Below are 16,478 nucleotides of genomic sequence, written 5' to 3' on the forward strand. Positions count from 1 at the left end.
TTGAGAGCAGCACAAGCAGAAATGAAAATGGAAATGAGCAAGAATATTTCACCCACCGGAAAGCAAATGCAGTTTGAGGCACAATGACAAGAGCAATTGTGGCCTGCTCTCTGGATAGCAGCAGTTTGACAGATAAGTAATAAGCACAAAATTTAATAGTAAAGACTCAAGAAAAAAAAATTGCTTGAAACTGTAGCACAAGATGCAGCTTTTAGAACAGTAGATTCACTTAGCAGTTATACTTTTAAAAAAAATCAACCAACCCACACATGAAAAAAATCCCCCAGAACATCCAACTGCTACTGAATAGTAACAATTCAGTTACTGGAGTTGCACTTCATGTCTGCAAGAATGCCCATTCTGCAAGTAACATCCACACACCAAAATTCATTTTATATGATAACTTATATAAGTAGTTTATAATAATGTTTTATTTTACAATTTAAATAAATTCAAAATGCATTGACAGATACTGTACAAACATCAAGAAAATTATTCTAGAATTATTTTTAATTATCATGATTTTCCCCCCCTTTTCCCCCTACATTTAATCTTTGACTCTTTAATATGAAACAAGGGTTACTTCTTAATTCTTAAATATCAGCGTTATTTTGGTACATTTAAAAATTTTCATTTCCACCAGAAATAGGAGCTGACCTTTATTTAAAACCATTAAAATGCATGCACATTAAGACACATAAATCTGGAAAAAAAAAAAAAGGTATTAATTCACAAGTCCTACCTTAAAAAAGAGCTCTCGTTAAAAATAATAACAACAAAACCGGCGGTGTAATATTAGTATTAGCTTTACCACCTTATCCCACGGAATCTCCAACTATTTCAGCTATTAAGCTGAAGAATCAAGCTCTAAGAACCAAGACATCGTTAACGTAAAACGGTAATTACAATCGAGCTGGCATCACAAGACCAGAGTCCAAAACAGATATTTTGTACCTTGGTGCTGGATAGTGTTACTTGAAGCATCAGCCTAATAGTCGGTTTATTCATAAGGCACGCACTAAAATGAAACAAACAGTAATTAAGTGCTGACAGTGACCTAGTTAGCTACATATGGAGCTGGATCGTCCTGTCATTCATTACAGGTTCGCCGGAATCCCAACAGGAACGGTCTCCTCCGCCTGGACTACGCGCGGGAGGGCGAGAGCGGGGAGCAGCGCCTCTCGCTAGGGCAGCCCGGGCTCCGCAACCAGCCCGGCCCCGCGCCTCCGGCCGCCTCCCCAGCCTCCGAAGCCCGCGGACCTCCGTGATCAGGGCCCCGGCGCCCCTGAAGCCGGCGCGGGAAGTGCCAAGGCCTCCTGCTTTTGCCTTCCCCTCCCCCGCGCCGCAGCTCCGGCAGCTCCGCACTGAGATAACGCAGCCTCTGACTCGCTCGCTGCTCGCGTCCCCCTTCACCTCCCTCTTCTCCCTCCCCCAACGCGCACTTGATAGAAAGTCTCCTCTCGGCGGCGGGAGGGCGGTGAAATCCTTCGCTCTCCTCCCTCCGCTCTCTATAACGCGAACGAGCCGCCGCCTTCTGTTCCTCAGCCTTGGCCAAGTCGGCGTTTTGTTGACAGGCTCTGCCGGGCACAAAATGGGGCTGCCGCTTCCATGGGCGCCGCCATTTTGTGAGGAGCCGCCACGCTAGCTGTAGCCGCAGCCTCAGTAGCGGCGGCAACAGCAGCCCAAGCGCGCCGGAGCGGCGACCGGGGTCTGTGTAATGGTTGAATAAAGTGACCCCCTCTAGGGAATCCCCAGCTGACAGTTACGTAAGGGACCGTGCGCAATTGCTGCGCTTAGCATGGAAACCCACCTAGCCCTGCTACGCAATTTGCCTATCCTCCCTTCTGCCTCCCACTCCCCTTCCACAGAGCACCCGGGTGAGGAAAGTGACTCACCTCTACCGACCGCCCCTCACGGAGGGGAGACCCTCCGCTTTTAAGGGATTTTAAGGCATGAGTAAAAACCACCGCCCTCCACTGAAGGAAGGTTCAGTTATGTATGTCTGGGAGATTTAGCTCCTCCATCTCTTGTTTTAAACCTCTCTCATCAATATCGTCCTGGCTTTGGGTGTCTTAAGCTTACTGTTGCAGAAATAGCAGAAACAGCAGAAACTCAGAAGAGCATCACAGGATCTGCAGACCAGGATATGTTGCAGGTCCAATTTCAGGGGGCAGAGGGACTCTTAGTGCTACTGTGAGTAAAATGCTATGTCTTTTGCACACTGAAATCCATCACCACGATATCCACACAGAGATAGTGATTTTCAATACTGTGTATTAATGGGAAAACCAGGAATTTATTTTCCCTCTCCCCAAAGCATGAGGTTTGGGCAAATCTTACCAAGAATCTTGCTTTATCGCTGGCTCCATGGCTATACTCAAGCTGAAGCAGCACTCAAGTCAAAAGGAAAAGCACCTTATTTCAAAAAGATGTATTTTATTTTCGGAAGTTGGTACATGGAATAGAAACGAATTACTGTTTTACTTAAGTGCTCACTTGGGGCCATAATGTGTCATTTTAAAACACAGCTCCTTACTGACTTTAATGAGGAATTCTGCTAAAAAAAAACCCAAACCCAAACCCAACCAAACCAAAAAAAAAACAAAAACAAAAAAAAACCCCAAAACACAACACCCACCGCCTGATCTGGCCTTGGGTTTCAATGTATTGGTTTTGAGGCGTAAAGGTTCCTCCAAAGTCTCTTAAACTGGAGCAAGTGCTCACCTGTGGTTGGTTGCTTGCCAGGGAAGGACAAATGCCCACCTTGGTTGCTGCTTGTTTTACCTGAGGAGCAAAGGTTCGATGGAAGGCGCTGTTCAGCACATGGGCCTCTTCTTGCTCCCGCTTACCCCGAGCACCACCGGGCTCCGTCACGGTCGGCACGCAGGTCTTCTCCAGGGCTCCCCTGTGTGGAAAACACGTCAGGAGACAAGTGTTTACAAACACTCCACGTACTATAGGCAAAGCAAGAGCGGCCTGCACCGCCACTGGTGGCTACTGCCCGTCCAGGATGAGGGCCAAGAACTTCCTCCTTATACTGTATGTGCCATTTATCAATATACAGAAATACATAGGCAGCTTAGATTGAGTACTGTAGTCCTAAAGCGCTTTGATTACAGGCAGTAGTATCGCCAAGAGAATGAAAAAATAAAATTCATGGAGTGAGGCAGAGCTTGGGCCCCTGCTGGCAAACCTCTCTAGGGCACCTCCTGCTTGGAAAAACGCTCGGCATACCCCTACAAGGAGTTTTAAATACCTCACGTCTCGAAATGAGGGGTTCCCACTGCCCCCACGGCTCAGCGAGCAGCCCCCCTGCCCGTGCCATCCGGGGCAACTTCCTGCCCTTGGAAACACCTCGGGCCCGGGGACTCGCAAAGTTTTTCAAAAGTCCAAATCCACCAGTGCCCCCTTCAGTTGTTTTCTCTCCCCTTGAACTCAGTGCGTTGGGTTTAATCCAATTAAAAAAAAATCGGCCCCACTTTCCAAATCCACCTTTCCTGCCCTCCCCCCCCCCCCCCGCGTCCCTCTACACACACACACACCCCCCCGCCGCTCTTCCCTCCCCCCCCCCCCCCCCCCCGCCGTCAGCAGCAGAGAGAGGCCGATCGGCACGAGCCTAGCAAGGGTGGGCCCTTTCCCCGGCCCCTAGCCCCGGAACCACCGGTAGTAGCCGTTTTTTTCCTCCCCTCTTCTCCTTCTCCCTCGCCTCTTTCCGCCCGGCTTTGTGTGAAGTTTGCGGCACATTGCAGATGAGCCCTTAGCGGCGAGAGGAGCCTATTGTTCCCCGCCAGGAACTGCTTGCTGGGGCTGTGCTGGCTTTTGCCTTTAGAGCTGCCTTCTGCAGTACCAGGACCGGCCTCCGGGGTCCGCTGTGTTGCGCTCTCGTCCAGGCAGAAGCACGGCGGCCTCAGATCTTTTTGTCTGAGAGAGAAGAGAAGTGAATCCCGCTGCCGCCGCCACCGCCGCCGCCGCCGCTGCCGTAGCTGTACAGTGTGTGTGTGTGAGAGGGAGCGAGCGAGCGAGGGAGAGGGAGATCGCATGGAGCCGCGGCTGTAACACACACACACTGTCAATACCTCACTCCGGCTCCCCCCCCACCCCACCACAACAGTAACCCAATTCATTGTGTGATCCAGCAGCACCATGTTGAGTCTCATGTGCAGGCTGGATCGGTTGGGTTTGTGGTGCTGAGAGGCAGCAGCAGCGGGAGGAGGAATTACTGAGAGGTGCCCCTCTCCCTCCCTGCCTCTTTGCCTGTGTGTTGTGTGGAGACAGGACTCGCAATTACCACACTCTCTGGGCTCCCTTATTCCTTTTAAACTTTTTTTTAAACAAGCCCCTCTCCATGGCTGATCCCCGGCCGAGCACGGGCACCTGGGTCTCTTAAAGACGAGGAGGAGCCGGGGATTGTTGTTGTTGTTGTCGGCCGATTTTTTTTTTTTCAATTGGATTTTTTTTTTACGAGAACCTTTTTTAATACAAAAATGGCAAATTCGACGGGTAAAAACCACGCAGACCAGCGGAGAAAGGGACTCGCTTTCTTGGACGAGCTGCGGCAGTTTCACCACAGCAGAGGGTGAGGAAAATGGGGAGATGGAACGGGAGGGGGGGGGGGGGAGGCTTTTAAACCGACCAGATCCAACTTCCAGCCCCTTCCCTGAAGGACACGGCAGCCCCAGCGAGGGGAGAAAAGGGGGCAGAGCTGACAAGTTGTGGTGTTTTGTGTGTATCTCCTTTGGCAGGTCTCCTTTTAAGAAGATCCCTGTGGTGGGTGGGAAGGAGCTGGATCTTCATGCTCTCTACACCAGAGTCACCACTTTAGGCGGATTTGGGAAGGTGAGTGGAAGTTTTAATTTGGGTTTCCCTCCCACTAACCTCTTCCCAAAAGTCTCCTCTGACCCCCGGGGGCGGCGGGGGGAGCCGGGGTGGCCGGGAACCGTCCTATTTAAAGCCGGTTAGAGAAGGTGGGGGGTGGAAGAAGGAAGCGAGCAGATAGGCAGGTTGGTGGCTTGGCCTTGTCGGTGAAGCGAGGAAGGGGGATCCAGGGGTACGGCGTACACCCTGCTCGTGCCTCCCCCGCCTCCTTCGGAGCCCCTCTCCCCTGCCCCCCTTCCCAGGGAGAAGGCGAGGAGGGAGCAGAAAGCTCCGGTCGGCGAGAGGCAGTTTCTTTCGCTTGTGGTGGCAGCTCTGTGTGTGTGTCTCTCTCTCTCACACTCAGAGGGAGAGACAGAGGAGAGAGTCTGAGCGCAGTTTTAGTGCAACTCAAAATTAGCGGGCATGTTTAACATCGATAATCGGCACGGAGCATGGGCTAGGAAACGATCCTCGCAGCCGGGGGGGGCCGGGCGCTGCCCTTCGAGCCCTTCCCCGAGAAAAATAACAAAAGGGGCACCCAAGACGGTGTGTAATCAAATAGCCATCTTTAGGCTTCAAGGCTAGGGACAGAAATGTAGGCCTCAGAAGAAAGGCCTCTCTGTGCCTGTGGATCTGTCTGGGGGGGACCCCCCGGGCCGGCGCCCCCGCGCCCCGCAGGCCAGGGGGCGCCCCCGCCAACACTTCCCCGCATTATTTTAAACTTCTTTGGGTTTTTAACGGACCGCGTTAGGATTTAAAAGGGGGCGACAGAGGGACTCCCGATTGGTTATTGTCCAGGCAGTAAAAACAAAAACAAACCCCAAAACAATACCAACCCTCCCGGACGTTCTCCCCGAAAATAATAACCTATATATTAAATAATGAATACAGTAAAATACCGGTGAAACCCGAGGTTATTTACAAGGGGGAAATACTACCGACTGTCAGTAAAATATATAGTCCTAAATCCCATGTACCTTGTTGTTTATTTCTTTTTATATATTTATCTATTTGCTTCATGGCAGCTTGTGGTTTTCTGTGGTGTTCGCTGTCAACGACATGTTTATGTGTACGTTGTGTATCTCGGCCTGTGTGTTGTTTTTGACAGGTATCAGAGAAGAATCAGTGGGGAGAAATTGTAGAGGAGTTTAACTTTCCCAGAAGTTGTTCTAACGCTGCCTTCGCTTTAAAACAGTATTACTTGCGGTGAGTGCTATCAAGCTGTTGCACTAGTATTTTTGAGTGTGGGATAGTATTTGGGTTTTAGTGTGTGCAATAATAAAAATATCCCTGCTCTTTAAAAATGCGATAAAGCAGAAAGAACTTGTAATTCCTTACTGATCTGGAGCAATGATAAGTTAAAAGTAATTGTATTTTTTTAGTGTTTTACTTGTATTTTACATCTGCAAGCCTTAAACTTTGAAGGGATCCGAAGTGTATATAAACAATATATGACAGAGCCATTTTTACTGATTGTTTTAGAACGATGGAACTAAAGGACTCTTACTAAGAGATCATGTTGTTATAGTTACAGAAACTTAGCTTAATTTTTGGAGCACTAAAATGTGTTGATACATGTAAACTTGTTTACTGCTCAGTGGGGTCAGACATTGAATGAAAATACATCTGCAGGAAGGTAGACTGCTTTGGATAAATTATACTGTTTTCAGTTACTAGCAGCATAGATGATTTTTGGATTACAAAAAGCTAAATATTTTTACCTATTACTTGAAAAGTAGTAGTTTTTTTCAGTATTTTAAAATAAGATAGCATTCCTTGGAGTGGTACAGGTTATTTTCTGTGATGCAGGTTATTTTTAGCATAGAGTTCATACTGAGTATTTTAAATTACTGAGTGTGGTACTGTTCAGTTAGTAGATGTTTTTCCTAATTTTTATTAACTTTTGGTGATTGTGGGAAATTACTTTTTTTATGTAATGGTTTTAGATGCTTTATATAGACAATTTAATTTGGAATAAAGTTTTATGGATGTTGGTTAAGGAATGTAATTTTATGTTTCTGGATAGTATAAATGATAATTTTTGTGTAATTAATGATAATACAGATGTCTAATAAGTACAAAAGATGTATGGGATTTTGGACTTATGTTTTGGTGGTGTGAGTGCACACAGGCTTCATCTGTGTCTAGTTTGGCCTTCTGAATTAGGAAATACAGTAATTGTACAGGTGCAGTTTCTATTGGTTGTCCTAGATTGACTTCAGCTTGAAGCTGTAGAGTTCATAGCACAGTGGAGCAGTTATTGAGTTACAGTGATGTCTGGAAACCTGAGTCAGATATCTGTAGTTAGTGAATTTTTCTTTTTTTTCAATAGTGACATATGATTGCTTTAAGATCCAGACTAAGAAAAGGAATTACAATTTTTGACAGCTTTAGCAAAGTTTTTGATTGCTAGCAGGCCTAGAAATGAAGTGAGAAGCTCTTTTCAGGATATCTCTCTTTTCTGTGCTGGGTTTTTTTGGTGTTTGGTTGTTTTTTGTTGTTGTTGTGTTTTTGTTTTTGTTGGGGGGGAGGAAGGGTGTTGTGGGTTGTTTCGTGTTGTTTTTTCAGTTCTATTGCCACGTAAGGTTGTGTTGCTGAAGATTTCTTGGATTATAGAAAACATTTTTTTTTTTGCTTTTGAGTTTTTCTGCTGGACCATGTCATTTATTACTTTAGATTTTATGTATAGTTTGTGAAATGGTAGGTGTTTGCTTTTTACTATTTTCTTTTTATTTCCATATTTAAATGTTTGAAGGGACTAGCTTTTTACAGTATGTAATTTGTGTTTTCATATGTATTTTGAAGGTATATGGTTTTCATATGTATTTTGAAGGTATATGGTGACAGTTAACACAATGTTAATATAGCCTTCTAATGACTGTTAATTTGTAATCAGCTGTTACTTTTTAATTTAGAACTGGACATATAAAAATGTTAGTATGCTGGTATTGATGTTTAAAGTACAGGTGCTAAAAATGCATGTAAATTATTGAATGATAACAAAGTTTATTTATTTGAAATTTAGAAAAAAGTTGATAAGCAGTTAAGGTGAAGAATCTTTAAAAATGTTTTATCATAATCTGTGATTTACTTAGGCCATTCTGAAATAAACTGTCAAGGTTGTTGGTTTTAGGGTGGATTGCATTTTAGTAGTTGTCTTGGCTGTGATTTTTTTTGTTTGTTTGTTGTTTGTCTTGGATTTTTGTGTGTGTGTATGTGTTTGTTTTTCCTAAATTAACTGCTTTACTCAATGTTGCTTCTCATATAAGCGAAGTTTGATGTGAAGTGTTTCCCAGCTCAGTTCACCTTCTTACACTGCAGTAAGAGGGTTGCATATACACATGTATGCTTAGCTTTAACCTAGAAGGTTTAGGTGGGGATTTGGTGGGGCATGGGGGGAGGTAGGAGAAGCTATAGTAATAAATTTGTGAAAAGGATCTTATTTATCTGTGTTGAAGAACATAACCTGAGGTTTCATACCAGGCTAGATTTTTATGAATTGCTGAGCAATAACCTTTGGGGGAAAAAAATGTTACTCAAGTCTTAAGTATGACTATTTTGTTGGTCTTGGTATTGTAATGACTTTGCAAACACAGCCAGACAAACTGAGGCCTATCAACTGTTATGTGTATTTTTATCCAATCATATGTTGTGTGTCCCATAAAATGAGGCATCTGCATGGCAGGTGTGGGACCCTGTTGAATTCAGAGGGATTTATAGTGTGCATCTACATGAACACATTTGCAGCTTTGGATTCATGATGGTTTGTGATGAAAGTAGCTTCTTTCTATGAAACATCTGGTGTACCATGTTCACCGAGATAAGATCTCAAGCTACATGAACCATTTGCTCATTTTACGGTGTTATTTCTAATAATGCTGTCATTTTGACTTATAATTACTGTGCCAATAATTTAGAAAGTTGAATTATTTGTGTGACATCAGTAGTCCTACTGGCTTGATCAAGATGAATGTTTTGCAAAACAATCATCAGGTTATTTTTTTTTTCCTAGGCCATTGTGAGGTGTGCCTTTTTTGTTTAAAGAACTTAATTTTGGCCGTTGTAGAATTTTGCTGGGTGTCTTTGGGAATGTACATTGGGCTTCATTAAAGATGTGACTCGTTTAAACTTTGGGCATAATTCTGATAGGCTTTATGATAGGTGATATTCGAATGAGTAATAGACAATCCCATCTACTTTGTAGTGCTCTCTCTTTTCTCTCACTGGATAAAGTTATTTGTAATAGGGAAAGTCTGAACCATTCAGACTTGGATTGTGTTGCTTTGAGCTGTCTGACAGGTGAAGTAATTTACGCACTGTGGCTCTTAGCAGTCAAAAGCCACAGTGCCTATAACCATTGATAGACTGTACAGCATCAGAGTGTACAATTCCCTTGGATGTTGTGCAAATTAGCTGTTTCATCTCAATTAAGGTGAATTAGTAAAATATCTTCTAAATGCTTCTCTAAAGATTATTTTATAATGTTAATGAAAATATTTTAATATGGAGTAATAAATGTAAACATCAGTAATGTGGACTTTTAAGTTTTCGTTGGTAAGCATACAGTAGGTGAAAAGTAAGTTAACATGAAATATAGCCTGGGTTTTATGTCAATGATTGGTTAGGTTACAGTCCTACAAAGAATTGGGCTGATGTGACCTCGTGTTAGTGCAAGGTTCTGTTGGTTTTCATGTGAGCGTTAAGCGATACATTTATTTCTGTGGTGGGCCTTCATCTACTCTCAGGGAGTGAGTGACCTCGTAAACTAAACACACAAATGAGGTATGCTTAGCTGAATTAAAATCAGTTTGTTTTTAAAAGGTATTTATCTGCATTCAGAGAAATTATGTGAAGGTACAGAAAGTTTAAAGTCTCTGTTCTGCAGATAATTTCTGGAAGTTGCGAAGCAGGTGTATGTTGTGTCTGGCAAAGGCTGCAATAATTAGTTAATACTAGTTAAAGGTGAGTAAGAATTAACTGTTGTAAACATTGGTGAGGTAAAGGGAAGTCAAGTAGAAAGGAAAGAAGTCAGTTCATACATGAAAAGTTTGTATAAAGTTATTATAAAGACAAGCCATTATGCTGAATTTCCTGAGATTATAGATGGATAGATAGATAGTAGGATGCAAAAGTATGAGCAGTTAAAAATCAAACAGGTATTAACAATAAACAAGGAGAGTTCTTGAGAGAGCTGAAGATACATATAAGTAATTTGATCTTCAAGGTGCCACCTAAGAAATTGAATAATAGTACTGTGCATTATAAAAAATAAAAAAAAAAGGGAAACAAATGTTTTAAAAGGCATGAGCTCAAGAACTAGATAAAAATAAGGAATTCTGTTCTGAGTAAAATAATTACAGAAATATCAGGGAAACAACAATAAGCAGCCTGGAATTTTCCAAACAAAATTACTTTACAAGAGTTTTCTTAGTTATTATTTGCTCAGTGTTTAAAATTAGGATCTGATACTACAAACAGCATCTGCACACAGATGAGTGAGTATAGAGAAGTACAGGACTGTCTTCCTTGCCAAATCTGGTTGCAGGTTCAAAGCCCCAGTGGATGAAGAAAATGCAGCTGTAGTAATCTTTTACGTGTTTTCTAACATTCAAATACATTTCAGAATCTCTCGTTAACAAATTAATTATGTACATTGATAGTTATATAACTGAATGCAAAATTGGTTGAAGGACCATAAACAGAACAAAGTGTAAAGAATAGATTTGGTGAGTCACAGCAGTTTTAGGTGCTGAAAGAGTAACATCAGTGCTTACATACACACTTAGTAATACAGGTTTAGGCATATTTAGTGTCTAGATTGATTATGAGAAGGTGAATAGTACACATGACATTATCAGGAAATGACAGTGGGAAGAGTTAAACACAAGTCAGGGCAGAAAAGGGAAGATTATCTAAATAAATTAGGCATGTTGTTAGAAAGTGCAAATGAGATTTAGTTTGGAAAACGCAAGCTAAAACAGTTGAGGGACAGTAATTGAAAACAGGTATTCATTGTGAGGGAATAACCTGGAAAGCAGTATTGCTGAAAAAGGGATAGGAGTGATACCATGGGCTGATAATCCTGTCAGTTTTGTGCACCCAACTCGCTTTCATATGAAAGGGATTTGTGCATCCTTCTGACAGGAAGAACAGGCCCCAGTTTGCAACATGATATATAGACTTTATATAAGTCAGAATTAGTTTAGGTTGCATCCACAGAGGCATTGGACAAAGGAGGTGAGCTTTTGTATGAGATTATGTGACTATTTGGAATACCATTTTACTTTCAGAACCTTTGCAACAGGTGGGGCAACTTCACAGAGGCTTAGGGAAGAGCAACAAAATGTTAAAAGTAGACTGAAGTGACTGGTTGATTTAAAAGCAACGGATATGTTTTACTTGGTTAAATTAGTATTTTGAGTGAAAAGGGGAAATGGTAACTCACAAGCATTTTGAAGGGCCTAAACACTTTAAATTGAGATAATTTTGAATAAGAGGATGTGTTAATGTGTAGGCTGAGATGAAACTAAGGGAGAAAATTCAGAGCAGACAGCAGTTCAAAAACCCCAGGGTAACCTGTATACCTATAGTATGCCAAGCAGAGTAGGAGGGAAACCCATGCCATGGGTCATTCAGAACTAACCTGCTGTAGGCACTAGTACATGTGCAGTAGGTACCAGGATTGGCAGTGAGATGGCCCAGGTGACATTGCAGGTTCTGTTCATCAATAACACTATAATGAAAACCTTATCCTTGCATAACTGCAGTCTTTTATTGCAATATTGCAGACTTCACCTGTGGAATCTGTTCATGTTAATGCCAGAACTACTATCCTACAAAGAGCAAGTTTCTGGCAACACTATAATAACTGTGGTGAATCTTAGGACTTAGTGACTCTTCTAATAATTAGTGGAAAGTTTATGTTAAGACCATTTTCTAGTCCTTAACTGAAACTATCAATTTATGCTTTCAAATTATTAATAGCTGTGGTAATGTCTTAGTTTTGAATAAATTGTAAATTTATTGCAACAAGATCAAGAATGTATATGGGTTTTCTTGTGAAGGGCTTTCTAGGCTAAGAAAAAGGGGTTTTATTTTTTTTGTTAGAGTAAGTAGGCTTTGATTACCTTGTTTATCTGCAGTTAAACTTCAGTAGACTATCATACTCTTATTTTTCTTTCCTAACTTTTTCCCCACGTTTGCTAATAATGAAATGGAGACGTATCGTTTGTTAAAGTTTGACAGACACGCTACTTGATGTACACTGAGGTTCAGACTGTTACTTTGAGAGTGCATGTCAAATAAGAATGAAATCCAAATACAGTAAGGCCTTTTTAATTTTAATAATGCTGGAATCCAGTTGTACACAGGCAGCTTTTTCTTCCTGAGTCTTAGTTAAACCATCCACAAAAGGAGGCTATTATTATTTCCTATCTTTTAAAAATTCCTCTTTAATCAATAACTGAGGAAGCACTTTAAAAAATAAAAAAGGGTAATGTTAGGTTCTGTGCATAGAAAAACTAAAAAACTAAGTGTGTAACAGATTATAAAAATGGATTGTTTGTGATTTGTTTTGCTGTGTTTTGTTTTAAAATACTTGTTCAGAGTGATGTCTTGCAGCTCAGATGGGGCTACTTGGAGTAACTGTAGTACCATTCTACAATACTAGAAGACGTAGTTCACGGAGAGAATTTGGTCCAGGCCAGAGATCCCATCATGTGATCTTGTTTCTGGTTATCAGTCTGATACGTATTTATTCAGTGGCCTTACTTAAATCATTTGTCATCTTTTTGTTCATATTTATAAAGTGGGTACACTGATGTTTGTTTGCCTATCTAACAGAGAAGTGTGAGACTGTAAGCTCTTTAATGCAGGGATTGTGTCTCTTCATCCTTCCATGTCATATCTTAAATATTTGAAAATGAATATAAATTAGGAATATATGAGGAAAATAAAACTATTCATAAGCTTGTTTGCCCTCTGCAGTGTTGAGAAGTAGAAAATATAGCATAGATGAGAGGAGGAACAATCTTTATTCCTTAGGGAATAAATAAACTTGGGATAGCTAAGCAGAGAAATATTGGAACCGTTGAAAGAAAGAAGCTTATCTTAAGGAAGGATAATAAAACAGCAAGATGGTACCCAGAATAGTGAGCTTAGGCTTTGCCTGAGGCACTAGATTAGTGAGCTAGGTATCAGATCTAAAATACAGTCTCCTTGGAGCAACAAGTTCAAGTCTAAACAGTCCTGAATTAGATTTTCAGCAACAAGGTAGTGACACTGAGTTCTCTACTTTTTGTTTTCCTATCTTTGAACTGAATGTGCATGTATTCATATTAACCTCAGATAAACTGGACCAAGCCAGTTATGCTGCAAGAGGGATTTCATACTATTACAGGAGTGGAGCTTTGTTGAACAGTGCACTGGAACATGTTTGTCTGCAGGAGTGAACTGTGGTCATACTATTTTCCTTTTTATTGGTGTGGGAGGAGCATCTGTTCAGATTAATAGCCTTTCAGAGTAATTTACAGTGTTACTTGTCAATCTGTAGGTACCTAAAATACATAAAAAACCCCTGTAAAGTATGGCACTCACTCTGTTTCAGAGATACTTTTTGTCTCTCAGTGTTAGGTGCATTTTTCATATGTTTATGTGCTGAAGTTTATATGGGTCATACTTATGGCTGCATGCATTTCTCCATTGTTAGGTGCTGTGACGTCTGCTAGTTGGCCTCTTGCCTCCCAGTCCAAAGGTTGCTATGCTTCCATGATAATCCACATGTAGAGATTCTCAGCTCTGTAAATCACTAAATCATATGACTGACTTTAATAATCTATGTTAAAGTTCTTTGAAGAGTATTTACTAGCAATGTGTATTATGAGGGGTAATGTGTGTATTATGAGGGGTAACATTTAATTTGGGATACATCCCATGGGCTTCCTGAAGCTAAATGAAAACAATCTACTTTGGGGGCAAATCTAGCATGTTCTGTATGTTAACAATGACTATGGCATAAGATAGTTGTAGAGCTGTATGTTTGCTTGTTTGTTTGGTTTAAATTATGTTTGTATTAGAAGAAAATTTGTGGAAATAAACCTAGTAACAGTTCTTTCCTGTTTTGTTCAGGAGTATCTGGGTTCTAGTGACTTAGATTAAATGATGTAGAATCCAGGTAATGGCCAGGTCAACAGTGCTGTGTTACAGAGTTCACGTATGTCTTGTATAGCTCTAAGGAGGAGAGCACAATTTTAGCACTGGAGGTTACACAGTTCTTTCTTGGACAGTTTTCTAATTTCTAACAGTACATAACAGTAAATACCTGAAGAAAAAATTCAGGGATGACCCTGTTGAAGTATTAATGTACAACCTTAACATTGTATCTAGAGGATATTCTTTGTAATAGATCCTTGTACTCTCTGTGGTAAAGGGGAATAAATTCCATGGCAATATTAATCATTTCTATCACTGAGAGATAACTTCTTTCCCTTTCATAATTTGTACGCAGAGTTCTGTCTCATTGTTCAATGTAGTAATTGATGAATCTCAGTATTAGTTACTTCTCAGGAGGTTTTGTGTGTGCTTTCTGACCATCCTTTCCCCACTGCCTTGGCATCCATGGTCATGCCAACGTGGGCCCATTCAGAAACCCTTTCCTTTGCTTGTGGGCTGAGGGGAAGGAATTTGCTGTTGCGATACTGTTTATCCTGGCTGCCTAGCACACAGGTCTTTTTGTTTCTCATTCTCTGCTAATGATCATCTTAATCTTTGACTACAAGCTGGAATTCATCATCTGTTCTGTGACCCCTAGATGTCTGTACCCATTGACTGCACATGGAATATTTACTGTAATTGAATGAATTTCTAATTGTGAAGAAAACTGAAGGAAAGAAAAGGTGTATGCAGGTAAAGGGCAAGAGGCCAAAGCACTAAATGTCAGGTGCCTAGCAACAGTAAAATACTGAATTTTACAGCAAAAGTATAATAGATTCCATGGTACTTGAAAAATAAAAATAAAATCTGCAGATGTGGACATGCAGAACACTCAAAATCCAGATGAGTATCTAAAAGGTATTTCACACACCTGAAAATGTGCTTTCAGGTATTCTGCAGACCCAGGCAGGCATTGCAGCATTGGTGTACATTTCACTTGTTCTTCTAAAGTAATTGTTGTAACTCTAAGGTATGGAAATACAGTAAATTTTTTCTAGTGAAAATTTTGGGTTTGAGCACAATTATGTACAAAGGCTGACCCCTGTAGTGAATTACTGAGCTTAACTGAATTTGAAGAATATAGAGGGCCCTAAATACTGGAATACTTTTAACTAAGCAGGTTCTCCTTTTCAGATACTTCTAAGTGCTTGCTTTGTTTTGAACTATCTACACTGTTAGCCTGTTTAATGTTTTGTGCTTCTCTGTTTATATAAGATTAAGTTATTTATTAGAAAGACATTACATTAGTCAATGCAATGGAGTCATAGTAGATGTATAAAAGGTTAGAAAATCAAAATACAATACTTGGTGACAGTGACTTCATCACATGCAGTATCGTTTCGTTAGCATGTCCTATAGTCATATGTTGTTGTTACTGACCTATAGGTACGTTCCTAGAAAGATGGTTTTTGTACTAGATTAATACAACTCTTTTTTTCTAGTTATATTTACACAAGTCCCATTTTTTTCTGTAGTAATTTCATTATCTTAAGAAGCAGTTTAACTGTATTTTAACAGTTAGTCAAGCTGTTGAAGGAAGTGCTTCTTAAGATCAAAGAAAAATGTTACTTTAAAACAATCTAGTGCTCAGCATGTAACTGTAAGCAAACACCCAATTTCCTTACGTGTACTGGATATTTCTGTATGGATATTTGTATGTGATACAATTTAAAATTATGATTGTCCATAAATATATGTGCCTGGTAGAATGCAAAGATACTCTGTTGGGTTTATGGTGACTTGATACCTTTTAAGTCTGCTGCAAGAGCTACGTTTGTGGACTCTTGCCCGCTTGGAATTCTCTCTACATCTGCTTAGGGAGAATCTCAGTCCTCTTCAGAGCTGGGCTGAAATTGGTGGCATCCTGTGTCAGTCTTGCACTGTACTTGTAAAGGTCAGGTGTGTAAGATCTGGACCATGCATATTAACACAAAATGTGCCTGCTTTAGCAGGGACAGAAACTAAAAAGTGAAGGCAATAAAGATACATTCAAAAGTTAAGATACCGAAATATGTGTAAACAGCATTAATTTTGTTTGTTGTCTTCAGTATGTCTTTCCGTGTAAGGGAAAGCTGCAGACTCTCAAGGCTTGGTTGTTGTTTTCTTTCTAAAGAGTTTATGAAAGCAATAGAATTTGGTTTTCATATTGGTGAATTAACTGAAGCATGGTTTGGTTGTTGGTTTGTGTTTTTTTTGATGGGGAGAGGACTGCTTGATGGGCTAAGTAAGGGAAACAAAAAACTGCTCCTATTTCTTGTTTTCAGAAACTCATCAAAGAATCTACTATATTTTTTATTATAATTTCACTAGTGTAGTGTGAGCTATAGCATTTCCAACTTACAGTACTCAAAAGGTCAAAATAAATATGATTAAAACCTTTTTTTTTTTTGTTGTGGATGTAATGACAGAAAGTT

At 40.8% G+C, this 16,478-nt stretch overlaps 1 protein-coding gene across 1 annotated transcript in view; it reads left to right on the forward strand.

Moving 5' to 3' along the window:
• Positions 1-3,960: 3,960 nt before the first annotated feature.
• ARID2 (AT-rich interaction domain 2) overlaps positions 3,961-16,478 on the forward strand; it is a 98,468-nt gene continuing 85,950 nt past the window's right edge. The window contains exons 1-3 of the mRNA XM_054178410.1: positions 3,961-4,576; positions 4,743-4,836; positions 5,963-6,060. Coding sequence (XP_054034385.1) covers positions 4,485-4,576; positions 4,743-4,836; positions 5,963-6,060 — 284 coding nt within the window. The 5' untranslated portion in view covers positions 3,961-4,484. The remainder of the gene's footprint in view (positions 4,577-4,742; positions 4,837-5,962; positions 6,061-16,478) is intronic.

Source organism: Dryobates pubescens, chromosome Z (genome assembly GCF_014839835.1).
Source record: "Dryobates pubescens isolate bDryPub1 chromosome Z, bDryPub1.pri, whole genome shotgun sequence".
NCBI classification, from domain to species: domain Eukaryota; kingdom Metazoa; phylum Chordata; class Aves; order Piciformes; family Picidae; genus Dryobates; species Dryobates pubescens.